Genomic DNA, 22,836 nt, shown 5'->3' with positions numbered 1-22,836 from the left:
AAACTTTTTTTGGTTGGAACTTAAACTTGAGAACTTAGTGTGTTTTAGAAGCCGTGAGTTTAGGGGAGTTTGCTCTCATTTTGACTGAACCCTGACTGTCTTGTAGGGTGAGAGATGAACCTGGATGAGCCCTGCTGGTCCGCAAAAAGGGGAAATGATCTGGAGAAAGGGGGCATTAAGGGAGTCAGTGGTGGCGGCTCTAAGATGGGGAGGGTCACACACAAGCACACTCTTTGTGTGTCTCTAATCCCCCCAGCCAACACAGCTTTGGCCAGGTTTCATCATGAAAGTGCCATGAAATAACTACTTTTTTTCTCTCCTCGCTGTAAATCTCCCCTAATCCTGCAGGCTGTGGAGACAAAGGCCTCTGGGACCTAATCCTGGAGCTTTTAGTGGGGCTGAGGGGCAGGCCGACGGAGCCTCTTCTAAATGACTTATTTCTATCGGACACTAATATAGCTTGACAGCCAAGAACAGTGAAAGGAGAAGAGGGGGAAAAAACAGGAAAAAAAAGAGCACAAACATTTTCACATATTTTGGACGTCTAAGCAGTTGATTGTACGTGACTGTGAACAGAACAAGTGAACCATGGTTACTCTTCAAAACCACAAAACAAAGGCAAAACCCCATGAGTTTATCTGTGAATACTGACAAGTGCAGTTTCTTAATATTTTGTTGCAGGAATGAACCTGTAACATTTAATAAATCCGATAAAGTCAGCTCAGTAGACACTTTTCCAAACTTTTTCACGTATATAGCTTTATTAACTAATTGTTTGTATTTTTAGTACTGGAATTAGTAGTTACGAAAAACATATAAATTATGAATTTATTTGGACTTGGATGAATAGCCATGGAGTTTTATGGAAAAAAAATTGGCAACCTAAGAGAAAGAACACATTTTTAGTGGAATTTTATTTAAAAAAAAGTTTTAGAAACAATTAATAGGACAAGAAAATGTAATATTTCACATATTTGGTTATATCGTGTTTTCCGTACATAAGCCAAATATACATTTGCAAATATATTGGGGACAAAAGAGAAATCCACGTGAAAGACCAAAAGAGTCACAGTTGCATTATGGGATATGTAGTAACATGGTTTTAATAAAATTTGTTTAGAAAAAACATTCCAATTTTTTATTTTATACACTAAAGAGATATTTTGATTTTTAATCAATTAAAAAAAAAAATAACATTTAGTTGTTTTTTTTTTCTTTTTGATTGCTTTAATTGATCTTTCTATGTAACTCTGATGGGTCTCAGACAAAATGCTACCACAGATTTACTCCACATGGTGATAATTTAAGGCAAAATATGCTGCTGTTATTAAAACAAACCTGTAAAGAAACCCCCTCTGGGAGTTGAGAGGGACTATCAAAAGCAGCAGTTTTGGGAAAGAGGAGATTGGGAGGGAGAAGACAATCAAAGGCTGCTATTTTAATCTGGCCTGCCTCGGAGATTAGCCGGCCACATTGTTTTAATTGTTTTAACTGGAGGGAATGAAACGCTCGCTTATTGGTGGTTCCTTGGGCATAAATCTCTCAAGTTCAATAGTTTCAAAAACTTGAGCTCCTTGCCACCCCTCCTCTCTTCTCTCAGCCTACCTAATCCCGGCTAATACCTTTCTTTCTATTGGCTAATGGCGGAGGGGAGCATGGGTAAATGCTTCTTAAATAGTCGAGGGGTGAGAATGGGTTTTTCGGAGAATTAGATCCGTGCCAGGACAAAGAGCGCAGGTGGGAGTCAGACCAGGCCTAAAGCGGAGTAAAAAATTATTTCCGACTACAATTTTGCTAAATTGATTTCCGAGCTCGGAGGCGAACCTGGACCTGACGTCTGCGCGGGATTTCAGGTAAACCGTTGGTGGGCGGAAGTAAATGATTGATGGAAGATGATGGGTTATACCAAAAACAAAGAAAAACATTGTTTTAACTAAGAGGATAAACAATAAGTATGACTATTATATTTTACTTGTTGACAAAAAAGTTTATCATTGGAATATGAAAAAGAGCGATATTGTTATTTGTATTAGTGTTTATATTCTGAAACGAAATTACACGAATGTATTTGCTGTCATAAAATAATGACTTTATTAATTATTGTTAATTAAATGTCATTATTACAGGAAATTATAGATACAGTTACATATATATTTTTGTTATTATTGTTCATTGGTTTATTTGGACAGAGTCCACCATGTACTCTTTGAATTTCTGCGGGACCCCCGGTGCCGCTGCCGCGCACCCCTACCAGGATTTGAACCCCACGATGTTGGACCTCCGCCGGCAGGTGGCGGAGCAGTACCGCGCATACTCCGCGGTAGGCCCGCCCGCTCACACCTTCACCATGGCGGCGGAAAGGCTTGCAGGTAGGGGAATTTACTTTTTCATTCTCAAATCTCAACATCGACACAGAAATATGAAGCAGTTAGAAAAAAGAAAATAGTTATTACATAAACAAAATAAAAAGCAAAACAAAGACACAATAAAATAAAACATGGAAACTTTTTTCTTCATCCAAAGTGAAAATGTACCTTATTTTTCATGGATTTGAATTAATTAAACTACAAAAAAATCTCATGAAATATACTATAAAGTATTTTGTTTTCTGGAAAATTACTTGTGTGAATATAAAACTATAAAACCAGGATTATTAATATATTAAAAACGCAATCAAACAGACTCTTAAAATTACACCAAAAAGAGGATGTTTTGTTTGCTAAGGAGACGAGAATGTTGAGCAAAATATGCTGATATAAATATGTCTAATTTTAAAACTTGGTTTGAAAGGACATAGAGAGTCTGTTGTGAGTAATGTGGATAGAGAGCAGAGCAGGCAAAGGTTCTGACCCTCATCAAGGTGGTGAGACAAACCAAGGGAACTGTGAGAATGGAGATAGTGAGAGGAAGAAGTTCAGAACAATATGGGTGGTGATGGTGGATTCTGGATGATCAGGCAATAGCAAATTCAATTCCATTCTGGATTTTACAGTCAGTGGAGCTCATAAATTAAGAATTTGTAATGTTTTTCTTTGTATGTATGTGCTTGTTTGTTACAAGTACAACATGCTAACACATCCCCAAGTTGTAACAGATAGATAGTCCTTGGGTTTAAAACTATTTTTTTGTTGTCTCCATCTCTTCTTGTTTTCATCAGAGCTTATCCTGGAAGCTCGCTACGGCAACCAACAGAAGCAGCGCCGCAGCCGCACCGCGTTCACAGTGTCACAGCTGCAGGCTCTGGAGAAGGCCTTCCAGCAAACACAATATCCAGATGTTAACATCAGGGAAAGGCTGGCCATGTGCATCAACCTGCCTGAGGCCCGCATTCAGGTGATCACATGCTCTGCCCATCACCTGACTCCCAAAGAAAACCCACAGACTGCTGCAGCAGCTGTGCTGTTTTAGTCTTGTTTAAAGTTAGATATTTTTTAACATTAATTTAGCAATGTATTTTGATGACTGAAACAAAACAGAAATCTAAAAAAAACATTAAAAACATTAGAATAGAAAGAGTCTACATGGCTATTTTCAGTATATTTTGAAATGATAACTAATGCCATTCCCCCCAAATATTTTCATATCTTTACAGTCAGTGTTATTGACGCAGTTCTTCTTCCATTTTTATAATTTTATCTTGCAGAATTTATGGGGTTACAGCCCAGCATTATATAACAGTTATACTGTAATCTGGATAACACAGTAAGATACATAAAATCCATTCACTTTGTACTTTATTTTTTTCCTATTAGCCTTAAAATATTTATTCATGCTTTTGTTTTTTGATGAGTGTTGAATAAAATACTTTAAAATATTCTTCTATTTTCTGTGCATCCTCATCTAGGTTTGGTTCAAAAACAGGAGGGCAAAGTTTCGTAAAGGTCAGAGATGCTCCACCAGCACAAGAGACCAAAATCTAGATGAAAATCAACATAACAGGAAAATGGGTCAGAAGAAAGAGAGGATTGAAGAGGAAAAAGACACCGCAATGTCACAGGCTGGGAGTAACAACCCACTTCCAAATGGTTTGGATGAAACCAAGGATTTGGACTCTGATACCTCTCAATTTTCCCTGCAACTTCACTCTCCTCCACATGTCCCCTTTGTGTCAGGGGTCCACTACAGTCAGCCGCCTCATCATCCTGCTCTGTTTCCTGATGTTGTCTTTCCCCCATTATTTTGGCCCACCATCCAACAGCACAGCTCTCTCTTGGCAGGATCTACATTCAGTTACAAGAAACTGTAGTCCCTTTAGGCTGCATGCTAAAACTGTGTGCCATCCTCAAATGAGATGCTCCTTTTGTGCTAAATCAGTCTGTGAAATCAGTCTGTGTGGAGAACAGATTCTTACATCCAAAAAAAATACAGAAGAAATGAATGACCAAATACTTTTTAAGTCAATTAGGCATTAATATGCCTTAGGAGTATCAAAACTTTTGTCTGTAAGGATCAGCATCCACAGATTCGACTTGTGTACCATAGCAACACTATGAGCACTATGGCATAAAATGTGAAATAAAATTATTTGCACCTTTTTTTGAAAACTCAATTGTCTTTGTTTAATAAAGTTTTTTAAGAAATACCACAGTAGGATAAGGCTCTCAATGCTTTATTTCTGCCTGCTTTAAAAGAAATCTTTTTTTGAACAGTAGAAAAATTATAATATAAGCACAACATTGTTAGATCTCCTTTTTGTAATTTAAAAAACAACAATTATCTCCTTTTGCCTCCTGTTCTATTGTGTACATTTTTAATTAATGAAAACACATTAAACGTCTGCCTGTTCAAGGAGTGACCAGATCAGAATAAAGTGTTATTAAAAGAAAATGTATTTAAACCGTGTTTGAAATAATAAATAATTAAACCAAACAAATATGTTTAATATATCTTTATAAAAGCATAACTTATTTAAAAAAAAAAAAGGGGGGGGGGGGATACTTGTCAACCAAACTCAACCAGTTTAGAGCAGCTTCCTGGATGCTACGTGCGCCTGATGTTTGGTTGTATTCACCAAACCGCTTACGTCGATTTTATTTGCGTACGTGAGGTTAACTCCTATGTGAATGAGAATGACGCTGCGTAGCAAAGGAGGCTTAAAGAGAACCACAGTGGGAAATCATAGCAACTTGAGCACAAGAGAAGCCAAACGGGGGAAAGAAACCAACGAAGGAAGAACCATGACTTCAAACGAGTTTTGAAATATGATATGTTAAGGTAAAACGTCGTACTTTGACGGTCATCATTCTTCAAGAACGGGTGTTTTTGACGACTCGCCGGGGCTGTGTATTTAAATGTTGCTGGTGATGTTGCTAGTTTGCTAAAGGCTATCTTAGAGAGCAAAGCGGTAGGATATCCAGACTAGCCGCTCGTGTGCTATCGGTTGCTCGGATTAAGGAGTTGCCCGGCAGTGGTCCGGCTTGAGCCCATCCAAAGATCTGACCAACAACATTTTTTAGGTAATCAACTCTCTATAATCCAGACATTGTATAAATGAAAAGGATTTGGAACGTGTTCGATGAGTCGAGACCTTTTAATTTTTCAGTTATTAAGCATTTACGAACTAGCTAATGGATATGTATGGACGTGAGTAAAATGATGTATGTATGTGACTTAACGCTTTCAATTACCTAATGTAATTGTATAAGCTAACAGTCAAGATAATATGTGTTTATTTTTTTTAATTTTTTTTTTAATTTGATGGGAGCTTGGCTAACGATAGACGGCTAGTAGCAGTTCTATTTTTTTTTTAGTAGGCGTTGGGCCAAAGAAGATTGTGTTGGTGCTAGCAATGTTAGCTTAGTTCGACGAAGACATTTCCACTTAAAATGCAAAGTAATAGTACCTTGGTAGACAACAGTATTCAAATTAGGCGTGTGAGATTTCAGTTTCTGGGAAATAAATTAGCAGGCACTAATCGATATCAAGCTAGCTAGTAGATAGCTTTAAACTGTCTGGCCTTGTGCGCTCGTAACGCCAGTTTTTAGAAGAGCCTCTTAACAATATATCACAAGTAGTAATGTTGGTTTGTATTTTAAAAATGTATATTAAGAATCAAAATTTAAAAAGTAAGAACTGTGGTGCAAATTGGACGATCTGAATGCTTGAAACGACTCGAAACTAACGCCTAATGACAGCTGTTAGGTACAATTCAGTAGATTTAGTTAGCATGTAGCTTTCAGGAGCGTAAATTCATAAAGGATGCCATTTGTTCTTCAGAAAAGAGACACTTAACGATAGCCTGGCTACTTGTGGGAATTCTCAACTGGATTTCCCATCTTGGTGTAGAGGTGTTTGGTGATTTTTATGTAGCTTTATTTATTATACAATGTTAGGAAACCAACATACGAAGATGGTTTTTTTAAGTTTAGTGATTACTAGTTGACGCTTAGAGATTTGTTTGTTTATTTATGATATATTTTTTTACTGATTAAATAATTTCAACACCAAAAGATATAAATGGATGGCCTCCTGAAGTGTATGAAACAAGAGGATTCTGAGTTTAAGTCTCCAAAAGGTTACTGTGTCATCAAGTTCAAAATTACTTACGGTGATGGATTTTATTGTGAAATATTAAGAACTATTATTTGAAGGATTGAAGTGCAACACCTTTCCTTTATTTTTGGCCAAGGTAGCACCTTTGAACCTATTTAAAATATATGTATATATATATTGATAAGCTGAATATTTACTACTGCTGAGATATGCTACTCATGCTTTTAATGTGGAATAAAAATTATGTATGACCTAAACCCCAAACAATTCTAAATTAGTTTAAAGTAACTTTAATTGCTCACTTCAACTGAATTAATTCCTATTCTTTCAAGGGCTGTGTGGTAAACACTTTCAGATTCAGAATACATCTATATGTTTCTAAAAATAATGTCAAGAGTATAACAACATGCGACTTACTGTTTCCTTGTAAAACCAGTTTGAGTATTTGCCCTTTCTCTTGGCAGAGATCTGTTACTGCCTTTCCCTTTGTATTTGTATTTAAAAGATGATCTAACATTCTTAACATCTCCTTTTTTTGTTCCCAGCATGCTGGGTTGGCCTTAGTGTTTCCTTTTATGCAGACATGTAGTGTTAAATAATTTGGCATGTTAGATAAACTGTAGCTAAATTCAATATTAATGTATCACCAATGAGCGCTATCAATCCAAGCATTTTCTTTATTTTCCTTCAAGTGTATTGGTTTGAAATATAACACAATTTTTAAGTCAAGTTTTCTAGCAAGAAAAACCTGAAAGTACAGATAATTTATTTGCTCTGATCAATCTGGTTCTGTTTTCTGGCTCAGATCACTCGACCTGCTTGCAGAGGTGCACCACAGCACACTTTTTCCAGATCTGACTACAGCATTGTTGTTCTTTGAGCACATATGACCAAACGTCATGGTGTCAATTACCATTTCTACCAGTCCTATAAATAGACAATACGTGGAATGATAGGCTATTCGGATTGTCGAAAATACCTTTCAAACATGGCAACAAAGAGGTCTATCTGATCTGTAGCCAGAGTTAAATGTCTGCTGGGAATTTGGACCAGAAAGACAATTGAGAAACTCACAGATATACTTTAAAATCTGGTCATTCTTGCTTATTTAACTTGATGAGCAAATGACGTTGGATGAATAAAAAAACAAATAAAAACTGTGCCATGGTTGAGTGGAGAAGCCATGATGGGACTCATCAATGTCTGTAATGGCAGAAAGTGAGCGTGGATGATCAAATAAGTTTTCTGAGTGGGGACAGGGACAAGCAAACCCCCCCCCCCCTTTGTGTTACGAACACAGCAGGGAATGGAACCTCAAACTGAATGAATTATTTTCCCAACTCTGGGGTGGAGTTAGATGCAACTGACATAAAAACAGAACTGATTCAGTAAACCAGACTCTAATTGCACATTTTATTTTTTTTTGCGTTTTTTTTTTTTTTTTTTTTTTTTTACTCAATGTTATATCGGTGCTCATCTGTGCTGCTTAACCACCTGATAAATGAATGGTGGCTGGATTTCCAGCTTTACTGTAATGCATGATGCATCATTTTAACGCTTCATTGCAATTTTAAATGATATCGACTATCCTACCAATGGATTTTTGGAGTAATTTTAGTTTTTTTATGGATCTAGATAAGTCTTTTGTTGTATTGACTACCTCAATTTTTATTTATTTCCAATTTTAGTGGTTATTCATCCTCCTGATATTTTGAAAGCCTTCAGCTGCTTTGTCATGTACATAACCTGTACATTTTTCTAGTTATTCATCATATCCGATATTGAAGCAGAAGGGACAGTGCTAATCATAGTCCGATTTAACATGAAAAATAAATGGTAAGAAATCTGTTTTTATGTTGTTAAGCGTTTTTGTTAAACACTTTACTTCCTGTTGACATAAAATGAACAATCTTTTTTTGTCTGCTTATACACATTCATTTTCAGTTTAGCTGGATTTCTTATGGGTGAATTTTACTAGACCAGCTGAGATTATATATGCATTCCCATAGAAACAAATAGAGTTTTGGCTTAATTCCATACAGACCATTTAATCTTGTGGCTGCTTGGATCAGGTTAGTTTTGTTTTCAGACTCATTATTTCCTCTGGAAGAACAAACACCTGTTGTGAACTGCTGTAAGTCATTTCGAGTTGCTGCCTGTCAACTTACTAAATTAAACCACTTTCCTAAATTCACTCTCTTGACTTGTGTTTAGCTGAGATTCACTTTTTTAATTTTGAGCATTCAAGCAACTGTTTTTAGACCTTCCTCTCTTATAAAAGGGTTTCAAACTGAGTGATTTTAGAAAAATAAATTCTTGTATCCAGCAATTCTCTTTAAAAAGAAAAAGTGAGGAGTTATTAGCCCAGAATTATTACCACACTGATGTAAAGGCCATGATGTTTTTATTCTTTACAATTCCATGATTTTGCATCTTATGTCTGCTGATAGAAAAGAGATGTTTCTTTTTCTAAATTCTTAGCCATGAAAATGTATTCTATAGTTCAAGTTTGTTTATAACATTTGGCAGAAAGTTTTACATCTACAAAGATAACCAGTTGAAGTGGTTTAAGTATCTGATCCGAACGCCTCCATGGGGGGGGGTTTCCGAGGATGTCCCACTGGCCGGAGACCCCAAGGAAGACCCAGGACACGCTGGAGAGAATACGTCTGTCAGCTGGCCTGGGAACGCCTTGGGATTCCCCCAGAGGAGCTGGAGTGGAGGAAGTGGCGAGGGAGAGGAAACTCGGGCTGCTGCCCCTGTGACCCGGTCCAGGATGAGTGGAAGAAAATGGATGGATGGACTGAAACTTTTAAAATAGAAATTTACTATAATAAAAATTGCCTTTAGCACAGCTGTCATTGATAATAATGTTTTGTTCTTCTAAGAGTAAAATAATTAATATTAATGTAGCAATATGATTTTTTTTTTTTGATTCTGTCTGTATAGCTTATCTATCTGTAGCATGCTGGCTGTACTTTAAATCCATTCAATATTTTTGTCCAGTACTTTCAAATGAAATGTTGAGATAAAGTGTTGTAGCAGACATTGATCTCTAAGTGCCTTTCCATTGAAAACATAGCTGCCCTTTGTCAGTCTCTGCATCATTTCGTGTACTTTATCCTCTGAGAAATCTGACAAAGTTGATGGAGTAACTTTGATTATGTTAATCTGAATTTTATTGTTTGCCTTGGCAGAGATAGGAAATTGGACTTGAACTTGAGTCCCATTAAAGCGTCACGGGAAGAGATACTAGACTTTATTTAATAGTTCCTCTAGGATTTAAGACTTGACTAGAGTTTTGGAACCAACAAACAATGTTCATTTGCGTTTTCCATTTTTCTACCTACAGGACATTGCTGTCACAAAGATCTCCCTACTATGTTTTTGTTGAGAAAGAGACTCTCAGAAAGAGACTTATGAACATCTCTGTTTAGTTTTGGTTTGATTTTAATAGGGTAGAAGTATTACCTACCAATGTGATGGAGGTTTTAAGGGCTGGTGTTTTGAGAATTGTTTTTGAGTTCATATTTGTAGAAGCTCTGCTCAAAAGCATTTTACCTCATGAAAAAGTGCTTATGTACGGAGGGGATATTTGTGACTCATAAATTTGGTCCTTTACTGATGTTTTTTGAGATAAAATGCTGTTTATCTCTAGCAAATATTTCCATATTTTGTAGAAACAGTGTTTTTTTTCCTCATAGATTTCTTAGGTTTGTTTTAAACCAGTAAAATGAAATGGACACATTTGGCATAGTTTGATCTTTAACCAAAAGGTTAAAGGTTTCAGTTTGCTCCATGTTACTTGCAGCGGGTACAAGTAAAAACACTGAGAAGTTTGTACATAGTCTTCTGCTCCATTTTTGTTGTACATAATATAACTTTAATTTGTCTTTTTTGCTTTGGCAGATACCAAACCCTTCTCATAACCTTTCTGCTGCTTCTCAAACTCTGGACTTCTCGCTGCTCTGGCCCTGCAACATGAAGATTTTCTACAGTGTCAATGATGGCTGACAAGAATCTTCAGAAGATGCTCCCAAGTGGCCTTGTGGATACAATAACTGTTTTTGGATCTCTTTTTTTATGACTAAAACTGGTCGTGTACTGTTGGATCTGTCCCAGTAAAACCTGCCTTCTCATCAGGCAAGGACCTGCAACTCTTTGACTGGAGTGAAGAAACTCACAACAACGATCCCCCTCTTTAGCAGACACAGCTTACTTTAGCTACAGTGTGCTTGGTACATTTTAATAGTGATACCTTTCCTCTGTCTTGTGAGATCAGTTTCCCTCCCCCCTCCTTAAAACGTTCTCCTTTGTTATTATTGGAGTCTGTCTGTGATTTGCATGGCTGGAGACTAACCGTGGAGAGGCCAGGGTATCACAAGCTTATGGATTTTGATAAGAGAGGGGGCAAGGGAGAGACAGAGGAAGGGAAAAAGATGTCCAAGACAACAGGCAGCAGGACTGGGGGCAGGAGTTCAGGGACCAACTCTGGAGTTCTTATGGTTGGTCCAAACTTTCGTGTGGGTAAAAAAATCGGCTGTGGAAACTTTGGAGAGCTGCGGCTGGGAAAAAACCTCTATACTAATGAATATGTGGCCATCAAATTGGTAAGTTCATCTCAATTAGAACTGAACAGTTATTATATTTTACACTCTTGAGAAAACTATCTTTTTAGTGAATAGTTTCATTTCATGTCTTACATTGTGTGAATTTCCACGTTTCCTATGAGAAAACCCATATTTTTAATGTTTTTTTTCCAGTATAGTTTAACATGTTGCTTCATGGCTCATTTGGAACGGTCTGATTCACTGAGCGAAAATTGATCCCGGATATTTTTAGCTAAAAATTCAACCAATGCAATTCAGAGTACCTGGGTACTGAAAAGTACAGGTGAAGTTTTCCAGATTCCTTGTATTTCTTGCAAGAAAATTAAATGGAAATTAAATATATGTACAAACAAGTACACAAGAAATAATGACAAATCCATTCACATTTTAGTTTCCTAAATTCAGCCCACTATTGTTTTTCCACATCAAAATAATCCAAATACAACATCATTACAATACTCTACCACACTGTATGGTCACATTTCTTTGTAAAATTCAAAGTGTTTCCACACATTAGACTAAAATGATAATGATAATCATTTTTTGGTGCCATCACGAGTGTTGTCCACTGTGATGCACTAGGTCATTTTTGTGTTTGTAAAATAAACCAACCGTACCTCAATGCAAATGGTATTTTTTCCAAGATTGATGAGATCAATATATTTCATTTTGGAACGATTTAATAATGGAATAGGCCAGTTGGATTAACAACTAGCTGCAGACAGATCGATTTGGTTGGATTGTAGGAGTACAAAAGTCGATTAATAGTTACACCCCTAGTTTTTAGGGCATAGTTTCCAAGCTTTATTAAGAGTTTTTTGTTTTAGTCGTTTGTCTTTCTTTGTTTGAGAGCAATGATTATTTTGCCAGTCGTACTAATTATTTCCAATGATAAGTTTTTGTTTTTGTTTTACCTTAGTTCATGATCTCACAGCTCCCTGGGGTAACCTGGTGAATAGCATTGCCTGTCAGACGGGGCCTATGTTTAAGCAAACGCTGCTGAACACTTCCTCTTTAGCTTAGACAAATAATAACCCCTATTATCTACAGCCACCTGCTAACATATGCCTGACGTGAATTGTGCCTGCATTGTTACAGCTCTGATTGTCCTATTTCAGGTTATATCTGAAGTAATTGTTGCTAAAAGTTGCATCTTTTGAGAATAGGCCAGGGAATTCCAACACAATTCCTCAGTGAAATAGATTTTTTTGGAATAATAATTCTTACAAAGGATGTGTCACACTGAGGGTGCTAACTTAAGCTCAAATGTCACAATTCTTATATTCAATTAACAAAAATAGAAGCCCTGAAGTGAAGTTTCTTTCCAATTTAATTTACAACTGATTGGATTTAATTTGGGCGAGTAAATCAGTAGATGTTAATAATAACATTTGTTTAATGTAACTCTAGCCATATGTGGCTTTCAGTTTCAATTCAGCCTTAAAGCTAAACATGTAATTCAGACAAATTTCAAAGACAGCTTAGTGGTGTTTTGCACATTTGTCATTATAGTATTCATGTAGAAATGGTAACATTTTCTGTTGAATACACTGGTTAACACAGTTATTAATGTACAACATCATCATTTAAACAACTGTTTCAAGCTTCTCAGAGCTTGTAAAACTGATTGGCTGATCTGGGATGGGCTTTAACTGGAAACAGAACAAATTCCCCATAAGGAAACGGAATTGGGAAAACCTCTCCACAACAGAAAATGTTTTTATGACTGGGGGCATTAAATATTAAAAAATAAAATGTAAAAATGTCAGATTGAACTACCTTTAGGTTTAATCACATGTCAGCATCCTCCTTAAACTGAAAAGCATAAAATCAAATGTCACTTAGATGTTAAAAATGTCCCAGTAAAGCATTAGGGAAGTTATGTAAAAATATTAATTTGTGTCTGGTAAATGATCTACCAAGAAGCTAATGTATCTGCTTTGTTTGAGATAGTGACTGTAATGTGCACAGTATTTTTTTTCTTTTATAAATCTTTCACTTATAAATGTTAAATATGGTCCTCTAAAAGACGAATCACAATTGTCAGCATGTAGTTTCTATCTTTTATCTGCTATTTTTTATATTGCTGGACCTTTGTTCCTCTGACTGAAGGTGAGTTTCATGGCTCAAACGTAATTCTACGATAGGTCGGTGCTCAAGATAGTGTGTCACGAAGCTTCTGTAAATGTTGGTGCAATAAGCGTCAGAAAAAACTACCCAGTACTGAAGGGTGGCCTTTGTTGGCGAGCCTTCTGGGTACAGAGTGGTCTTTAGTCCAGCTGGGCACTTTCTGACACAGACAAACCTGTATTTGGTGTTGGCATGGCTGCGTGGTCGCTGCCGCAAGTAAACTGAAGGCTTTAGGGATGTTTCTTTAAGGGCGGGATCCCATCGTCGATTAAAACGAGGAACATGACAGAAGTGAGCACACTGTCATTTTCCTCTGCTGAGAAAATAGCTGACATTGTATGTGATTGTATTTATCCTTCACACACAGTTTACTTTTTATTTTTATTTCTAAAAACACTGCCCTCTTAATTTTTTAATATTTTGTCAATGTAAACTGCACCTCTCAACCCAATTTGTTTTATTATGCTGTGATAAGTCTGTGAAAAACCGCATGGAAAAAAAATAATAGTATGGATTCAATCTGTAGATGTGTCTCCTTTAAAACTTGCCTTTAATTTTGGTAGCATCTGTTAGAACATAGTGATTATTGAGGACACCTGTATGTGTTGATGACTACCTTTGACCACGATAAGGGACTGTCATATTTTGACCATGGGAGGGTAATTTATGGTGTTGACAACTATGTTACTTGCATGATTCAGACTAACATTTCCCTGAGACTTGACATAGTATGATTATCATCTAGTAGAGCTGAAAATCTGTCAAAATTATCAACTGGGGAAGTTTCAATTCTCAAGATCAAAAGTTGGTTCAGTTTATAACTCATTTTTTAAATTCCACACAAAACTAACGCTGTTTGATTATTTAAAGGTCCACTTGAGGGCTAAAAGCTAGGAGAACGCATGTAAGAAGATGGGTGACTGGGATGTGCGGGGAGGCTTACTCCATGTCAGTGGTCCCGCCCACAACTTGGAGGCTAAGAAAGTACTGCCATTCTGCAAAAACAATGTCCAGGAAAGAACACAGCTTTTGATTTTAGCTATAAACATGATCATAATCAAAAAACCAATGGGAACACTTATAAAATAGATCAAAAGATGATCGGAGTGGGACTTTAAAAATAGTTTTTTTACATAACTTGGGGTAACAACTGAAATATGTGGGACTTAATAAATGAAAGAAGGTATTCTTGCTTTCAATCAGACATCAAAGTTGTTACCTGCCTGGAAAAATAGTGCAGTATTTTAAGCCTAATCTCACTGTAAAGTTCAACTTGATTTATTATGTTTCAAACCAGCTTCACCATTCAGGTATGTGAAGACACAAAAACAGGCTTACATTGTATGCCAAACATGTATGTAAAGTGTTCATGTGAGAAAACAGGAAGCAGTCCAGTAGTAATTTTAGCTTTTTATTTTAAACCAATGACTTCAGCCTGTTATGTGAAAGATGTTAATCATAGCTTTGGTGGGAAAACAACTAAAATTAGATTTGCATGATTAACTTGACTAATCTTATGGTATTTTGCAAAACCTGGAAACTTCTAGTGGCCTGAAATCCTCTAAATCTGAGTAGAATTTGGTAGTAATTATACATTTGCATGGATCGGCACAGTTATGACATTGTGGCATTTTGCATCTTTTTAGAGAGATCCATTTTAAGTTGGTCTTTAATCTTGTAGTTTGAAGGGTCAGTAGCACCTCCTTTATGTTTTGAATGGCACATTAAAAAAAACGGTGAACAAAGAGTCAAATTTGGATCATTTTGTCAAGTCAGTGAATTTAAATGTTATAGAGCAAAGCAAAATATGTATTAATATTTTCCTCTTGCCATCATGTATTCAGTATTTGTAAAACCTATACATTAGCGTACAAGGGAGGTGGGTCATGTGGTTAAAGCTGCTCACAAGTTTTAATGCAAACACTCTGAGGTGTTGCAGCCAACCCTTTCCACCTATCGCTGTAGTACGGGAAGAGGCCGTCTCTGTAGACCAGCTCAGCAGTTTACACAAGTCTGCCATGTGGCAGTCATCGTAAAACTGGAAGGTACAACGCTTTATCAGCACGTTCGGCTGGAATTAAAGTGACATTTTGACGATTTAAGGTCTTCCCTTCTCTACTTGGGATCTTTAGAGTGCATGCTGGGTAGACTGAAAAAATAAATCCTGGGATGTCTACAGCATGTAAAAGCCAATATTAAGTCGACTAGCTAATCCTTTAATTAATCAGTCGCTAAAATACAATACTGTTCATTGACAGACACTTTATTTTTCTTCAGAGAGATGAGGTCATAAACTCTGCTGAAGATTCAGCTGTTAAAAACACTTTTCTGAAAGAAGTGCACATCGAGGAACTAGCGATTAGAGTTTTAATCTTTGGAACACTTTAAATTCTGATTCCTGGAAAGTTTTGTTTTTATATTAAAACATTCTTGAAATTCTTTCAACATTTAATACCTATTCAGAAACGCATACATTTCTGTTCAAATAATATTGGCAGCACTGTTATGTATGTGAAACCCTGTGGGCGTAATTATTTATACAAAAAAAAGGAAAAAGGCTGCATGGTGATGTAGTGGTTAGCGGTGTCCCCTCACAGGGAGAAGGCCTTGGTTCAAATCCTGGCAGGGCTCTCACTGTGAAGTTGGTATGTTCTCCTCATGCATGCGTGGGTTCTCTCTAGGAACTCTGGTTTCCTCCCACAGTCCAAAAAAGACTTGATTGACCATTCTAGATTGGCCCTTAGGTGTGTGTGAGGCCCTGTGACGTACCCTGCCTTCGCCCTACGATAACTGTTCTAGAAAAGCTAATGCTAGAAAATGTCCATTTTAGTGTTTTCAAAACATTTTTGAAAAACATTTAAAAGATGCACTAATTAAGACATGTAATAAATTCTGTTATTCTGTTTATCCACCTAAGTATATTTTCAATATTTATGGCAAATATTTGTGACTAATTTTCAGAAGAGGTTTACTGAAAGGGGATTCTGCATTTTTATTTTAAATTGTCTTTATTTATCATTAGACTCAACTGTGCCCCTTACCATTCTTTAAAAGTATGCACTTTTTAAAGCTATCCTAACAATTTGAGTAAAGAAAAATGACACTTGGTGTTGAAAGTGTCAAGTTTTCTGCAAGTGAGAATAGTTTGGTCTAAATTCTACTAAAAAATTAACTTTTGGCTGAAGGTTTATTGGAACTTTAGTTTTGATGGTGTTTTAGAACAGAATGGCAGTGTTTCAGGCCGTCATGCACTGTCGAGTTTTCTCTGATTCAAGGACTTGGGAATCCCACGGGCACCAGCTAATGGCACGGTTTTAGCTTAAAGTTAAATGTGAACTGAAACTGTGCTGGACACCGGCCAGCTGTTGCTCCCTGACCCCACTTAGTATTTTATACCACATCGCTGCCACAGACTCCTGATCAAAAAGACATCTTAAGGGGGATTAAACGTACTCAGAAACGTTAAGGATATTTTTAGCAATTTGTTTGCAATATGCTGTAGTTGGACCTGCCACACTTAATATTGAAGTCCCTTTGCCAGTTGCACACTGCTGATCTCTACCTGCTCCCTGTAAGCATTTTCACATCTATTTTAGGCTCTTTGTGTTGTGCCAACCCTGTGATTGTGGATATGGCATACATATAGGAACTCTGAATGTCACAATGACTTTGCTGATGATAAACAACTAAGAAGGCTATTTTTATGTTGCACTTAATCTTTTAAAAATATAGTCTTCACTTAGTATCACAGTCTGTGTTGCCACATTCTTGACTTACAGAGATGATCATAACTATATTTTAAGCCTCATTCCTACCATAAATAACCTTGCTTCAATGATCATTTATGTTTAACATTCTAGTCAACAAAGTACCTCCTAAAGAATAACATCATATCAGTAATCGGTAGTGGTTAATAAATCACATTATAGAAAAATTTTGTTGAACTTAATTTAAATAAGTCATAATCCAGGCTAGATTGAGTTTTTGCTCTTGCTTGCCCTTTTTTCTTCCCATAATTTTTTGTTACTACTTTATCCAATCATTATTTATACTCATTTTTATCTGTATTGTATCAAAGATTATATAAAGCCTGCCTTAAATCAGACTTGTTTAATCCATAAAAGAGGATTGTATAAGTTCTCGTGGCTTGCTCCATCTTTGCCTATGAGGGCCACATTAAGTTAAAATGCAAGCAAATACATAATCTGATGATATAATCATATATTTGTACCATCTTCTAGTACTTGATCCTTAAGAATGATCCCTGAAATGGTATTTAACTTCCTGTCTCTTCCTGAGTTGTTTCAAATGTGACTGTAATAAAACTTACGTTTGTACCTTTTAAAGTTTTCTAAGAACATATTTGTTTGTCTTCACCTTGAACTTCATGTCATTAAATGATTCACTGTAAAATGAAGTCACAAGAGAAGACAGCTGTAGATTTGAGGTGTAATGCAATTTAGTTTTATATACCGGTAGTTATTTTCTGAGTTTTATGCAGTTTTATAATAATAATTATAATGGATTGGATTTATCTGCGCTTTTCCAGACGCTCAAAGCGCTTACAATGTGTCCATTATTCATGCTCGTTGATGGACGCTACTGATGTAGCCACAGCTGCACTGGGGCAGACTGACAGAGGCTGATGCGTGGCTGCCAGATATATTTGAAAAAATTAATAAATTTGTGTTTAGCAAATTTATGCTATGACCACTATAGGCATGGTAGCCCAAAGGAATAATTAGTAAACTAAACAGAAGTTAAGTGAAGTTCTTGCTGTTATTTTTTTTTTCTCACAGCAGTAAAGAAATGTGTACACGACTGCAGTGTGAAACAGCTGAAGGGGAGGTGTTACTGTAGCAGCAGATAAGATGGGAAAGTATCCGCTCGGCCTGCGGATCAGCTTACAGTGGAGCAGTCCAGCAGACTTTACAAACTGCCTCTGCAGTGTGATATCATGTGCAATAAACACAACTTCAGTTAAAAAAAAAAGAAGCAAATTATGATCTGTCATTGGAACAAAATGGAAATAAAGCAGAGATTCCAAACCAGTAAAACTATAAATGATGAATGAGCTTCTGTTAAATTGTATTAGACTGTGCAGGTGTACCCCTCAAAGTGGCCTGTTGCTGCAAATGCTTATAGCATACAAATATTTTACATTAGACATGTGCTGCTGGGCTCTGGTTGTTTAAAAAGCTATAGCATGGCCATCTGCTGGGAATACAGAGGAGTCCTAAGTATGTAAAGCTGCCATAAGCCTCTGTTTCGTATTGTAAGCTGTTTTTAAAGGGTCCTGTGGGCTGATGCCATCTGTTTTTACTCATTATTTATTTGTATAAATTTATGTGTATATGTGTGTGTGTGTGTGTGTGTGTGTGTGTGTGTGTATATATATATATATATATATATATATATATATATATATATATATATATATATATATATATATATATATATATATATATATATATATATATATATATATATATATATATATATATATATATATATATATATATATATATATATATATATATATATATATATATATCATTGTTCTCTTGTTGTTTGTGGTGAGACATGCTTGTTTAGTTTCATGAGGGAAGTGGTTGATGCTGCAACAGTGCTGTGCCCCGACTGTCAGACGATTCACGTCTTCCACCTACTTCCACTCTTTTTTTTCTTTTTTTCCGTTTTGTTTGCTTCCTGTTTTCAACTGTGTTTGATGTTTGGTCAGAACTATTCTCAGCTATATTGATGAATTTTCTATCTTTAATACAATGCCATATGATGAGGAAGAGCTAACTGGACCACAATGACTCTGGTAGGTGAATTAAAACAGCGTTGAGGAAACGTGACCCTGTCATGAGCTGTAGACCTGTTGAAGGTCTACCTCTACCTTCCCAATAGATGGGCAATAGGAGTGGGTATCAAATAGTTTAGAAGTTGCTTCTAATTTTAAAATATGGAACCCTACAAAATGATTTAAAGACCCCCTACTATAAATTTTGTGTTTTTTTTTTTTTTAACATGTTCTTGCAGCATTTTTCTGATGATTCAAAACATATAGAAAATTAAGATAATAAAATGTGTTTCTGAGAATTTCTTGATTCAAGTTATTTTCAATCAGGCTTGGACAAAATAAATCTGTTCGAAAAATCTTGTAGTTTTTACGTACAAGCTACAATCGCCTGGCGATAAGCTCTGTGCTCCACGCTATTCTAATGCATCCACATTTAGAAGAAAAATCCATAAAAGACTTGGTTTTCCTCGTCTGAGCTGGCATCTGGCTTGAAACTGTATGGCTGAATAGCTCCAATATTGCTCACCAGGTTTCTGATGAACTCCTGCTGCTCTGCAGAAACTATGTCCTAGAAAAAGACACAGGTTTTTGGATTTTGACTAAAAACTGCATAATCATAATTAAAAGACCACTGGGAAATGGGACTGCTTTTACAATAGATCAAAATATGATTGAGTTAATCAATCATTAATCATCTTCATCAGAAAATTGCCTCTGAGTTGTGGGCAGGACCGCTGATGCAGAGTAAATCCGTGCTTGTTTCCCATTATCCCTTTTTTACACTCTCTCCTGCTATCTTACAGCCCATCACAACCCCAAGCTAACATTACCAGTGCAACAGAAATGGCGAGCAATGGCGAGCCAGCTCTGATGAGGAAAACCAAGACTTGTGGCCCAGCCATTTCATGTCACAACTAAGAGCCTTTTTATGAAACTGCATTTTTTTCGTCCACTCCCGATACACAATGACTTAAGAAATATTCAGAAATGCTGTTTTAATCTTAAATTCTTTTATTTATGCCCTCCATCATGAGAAAAATTCTACAAGAACATGTTAAAAATAACAAAAAAATACTTTTCATTGGAGTGGGGTTTTAACATTTGCTTTGCAGTTTTGGAACTCTGCTAGAGCTAGTCCTCATTTTCCTTAACCTGAATGAGAACTTCAAGAGGGAACACGCTGGCGGTTGTTTTAAGAAAAGGCTAGGGGTGTTTCTTGCATCACATGAGCATAAAAAGGCAAAGACCGTAGAGAGCACAACAAGAAGAGAAACTGACAAAGTTTGCCGGAAAAAAACAATTTACTTCTTTATCGATTCTATACTTTTTTTACCATCATATTTTAAATGTATGCTGCTGTTGCTAATATGCTAATATGGCTCTGTACCCTTTACATTCCTGTGAAATAACTATCATTTATTTTCAAGCTTGGTTTTCTACTTTAATGCAACTATTATTGAAGACACCTTCAGCAGTTTTCCAAAAGTTTAATACCTCTGTGCTGTACGTGTTTTGTCATTTTCAATTGCACTCCTAAATTCTAGAAGTGGCAACAGAAGAGATGATCCTAAATGATAAGTAAGAATTGATGCCAGACCTGAGTACTCTGTCAGAATTCAATTTAGAAGATTTAAAAAGCCAATGTTTTAAAGTCAAAAGAATCCTCTATTAGAATGGAGAGCCCTAAAAAGCAAAGGTAAACATTTTGTTTTTGTTTATTGTAAATCCAATTGCTAGAATTTTATTTCCAAATAATTGGACAGCAATGATTTTACCATACTGTGATAATACTCTTTGTCGAGGAAGGTTCTTGTCCTACTGGTCTAACTGGCTAAAACACAAGTTCAGCATGCTGTTAGTGACAACAATAGTAGTTAGCAGTAGATGGTTCAACAACATCCTCACATTCTTATGGGTGAAGTTGGCAAATGTACAGTTTCCCTATTCAAACTGTTCAACTGACTGTTTTCCAAATCGAGTTATCTTGACCATTTCCTGGAGCATGTCAGCAAAGTTGTCAGTGGTGCTGACCTTTGTTTTGTGCTCATATTGTGTATCAGTAGTCTATAGACTAAAGCGTTTGTATACTGAGGGCGTACAGTTAGAAGTCTGGAACAATAAATACACACTTATTCCATTTTATGTGTTTGAACGTCTTTATAAATTTTTACTGGGATGGAGACTGTACTTTTCTAGACCCATGTGCAAACTGTAGTACTGCTAAACTGTGAAAAGAGACTTTAAAACTTTTAATATTGAAAATTGGTTGAAGCACAGGCTGTGAAATCTGTTAAGAAATAGAAAAGAGTTGAATATTTTTTTTCTATGTTTGCCCAGAATGGCCATGGCCTCATGAGAGTGGAACTAATCAGATTACATTTTAGTTTTTTAAAACTTTGCCGAATCAATAAGACCTGCTAGGTTGATTAGCAGTCCTGACATTGCAGCAGTCTGCTTCGTTTGAATGGCTCTTTATCCTCTGTTATTACACTTTCACTGTAGCTATTGAATCCATTTAATGCTATTTAGTCAACACTTGAGATGTCTCAAATGATATTATAAATCCACATGTTGTGCTATGTTTTAATGGGTTGAAATACAGCGTAGACAAATGCAACTTTCCCTTTTCTTGCTAACACTTTTGTGACAGTTGTATTGTATTGTATTTTATTCATGTATGTTGTATTTAACGGTTTCCCCCTTTTCACTCTTTCAGGAACCCATAAAGTCCAGGGCACCACAGCTCCATTTGGAATATAGGTTTTACAAACAGTTGGGAAATTCAGGTAAGACCTGAATCGATTCATTTGAACTCTTTAAAAAGACATTTGTTCATACATTTCCCAATTTTAATTGGGGCTTGTTTGAAAACATTGGTTAAAATGATGTTTAATTGAGAATATGCAATATTGATGAAAAAGAAAAATTGTCTTTCTAGATTTTCTTCTTTCAATTTTCTTAAAGTTAGGAAAAACGGCTTTTTTGATTGTTTTAATGTAAGAGTTTAGCATTAAAACAGCTTAAATATATATAAATTTTAGTCATGTGAAACAGTTTGTCACTATCAAACTAGATTGTTTTTGACAAAGTAATGTAAAAACAAAATTATGTATCTATTGAATTGTATCAACTTACTGAATCAAATCATAAACTTTTGAATCTAAATAGAATGAGTTCAGTATTTTCTCAGGCTTAATATGAATAGGCATTGTGATTTGAGCTGGTAAATTTAGCTCAAAGTGTTCTTGCTTCGTGTATACTTTGCTTCTGGGGACAAGGCCGCTCATACTGTCAAAATGGAAACTCTGAACTGAAAGTTGCCTTTCGGATCCGATATTAAGAAAGAAAATACTCTTAAATTAGGTTTCCAAAGGTGAGTACAATTAGTCATTCTTGTACTGTGAAACTTCAGTCTAAACAAATGTGAAAGTTGTGTGTAATTCACTTTTTTAAGTTTTGGTTCTGTGTGTTCTACAGAATTGAAGAGTATTTTTTCAGAGAAACTAGACAGAAAAGGAACGTTGTAAATGCAACGTCAGCAGTTACCAATCCACTTAAAACAGAATATGCTTTAAAGGTTTGTTTTTATCTCCCCGCATCTGTGGGACTTAATGGATGCTATCAAAATGTGCTTCCTGTTTTCTAATCCCTTCCTCAAAATTACACAGCCTCATTCCTGCCCTTCAGCGCTGCCCAGAACAGCTTATTAGAGAGAGAAGGATCCCAGACACACAAACAAATCTACTACAGAACAATAAAAAATACATGTTTTAGTAGCTCCTTTTAAAATCTAGATTT

General features: G+C 36.0%; 2 protein-coding genes across 8 annotated transcripts in view; both read left to right on the top strand.

Moving 5' to 3' along the window:
* The first annotated feature begins 1,282 nt into the window (after positions 1 to 1,282).
* Positions 1,283 to 4,794, top strand: LOC101169682 (diencephalon/mesencephalon homeobox protein 1-B-like). Of its 2 annotated transcripts, XM_011474058.3 has the most exons (5): positions 1,283 to 1,853; positions 2,190 to 2,369; positions 3,158 to 3,333; positions 3,644 to 3,702; positions 3,845 to 4,794. In XM_011474058.3, the coding sequence occupies exons 2-5, from the start codon at positions 2,198 to 2,200 to the stop codon at positions 3,918 to 3,920; spliced, it is 483 nt and encodes a 160-aa protein (XP_011472360.1). In that variant the 5' UTR covers positions 1,283 to 1,853; positions 2,190 to 2,197; the 3' UTR covers positions 3,921 to 4,794. The 2 variants fall into 2 exon arrangements, with proteins under 2 accessions (XP_011472360.1, XP_004068048.1); XM_004068000.4 differs by lacking the exon at positions 3,644 to 3,702 and having other exon boundaries at positions 1,289 to 1,853; positions 3,845 to 4,792.
* A 271-nt stretch (positions 4,795 to 5,065) lies between these two features.
* LOC101172235 (casein kinase I) overlaps positions 5,066 to 22,836 on the top strand; it is a 34,716-nt gene continuing 16,945 nt past the window's right edge. For 5 of the 6 annotated variants that reach the window (XM_023954289.1, XM_023954286.1, XM_023954288.1 and 2 more), the window contains exons 1-3: positions 5,066 to 5,214; positions 10,402 to 11,102; positions 21,755 to 21,824. In XM_023954289.1, the coding sequence (XP_023810057.1) occupies positions 10,881 to 11,102; positions 21,755 to 21,824 (292 nt within the window). In that variant the 5' untranslated portion in view covers positions 5,066 to 5,214; positions 10,402 to 10,880. Of the gene's footprint in view, positions 5,215 to 5,238; positions 5,457 to 10,401; positions 11,103 to 21,754; positions 21,825 to 22,836 lie in introns of those variants that run through there. The other variant, XM_023954285.1, reaches the window with a different exon arrangement.

The sequence above is a fragment of the Oryzias latipes genome, chromosome 4, assembly GCF_002234675.1.
Source record: "Oryzias latipes chromosome 4, ASM223467v1".
NCBI lineage: Eukaryota > Metazoa > Chordata > Actinopteri > Beloniformes > Adrianichthyidae > Oryzias > Oryzias latipes.
The sequence above is the reverse complement of the archived record's forward strand: the minus strand, read 5'-3'. Positions and strand labels throughout refer to the sequence as shown.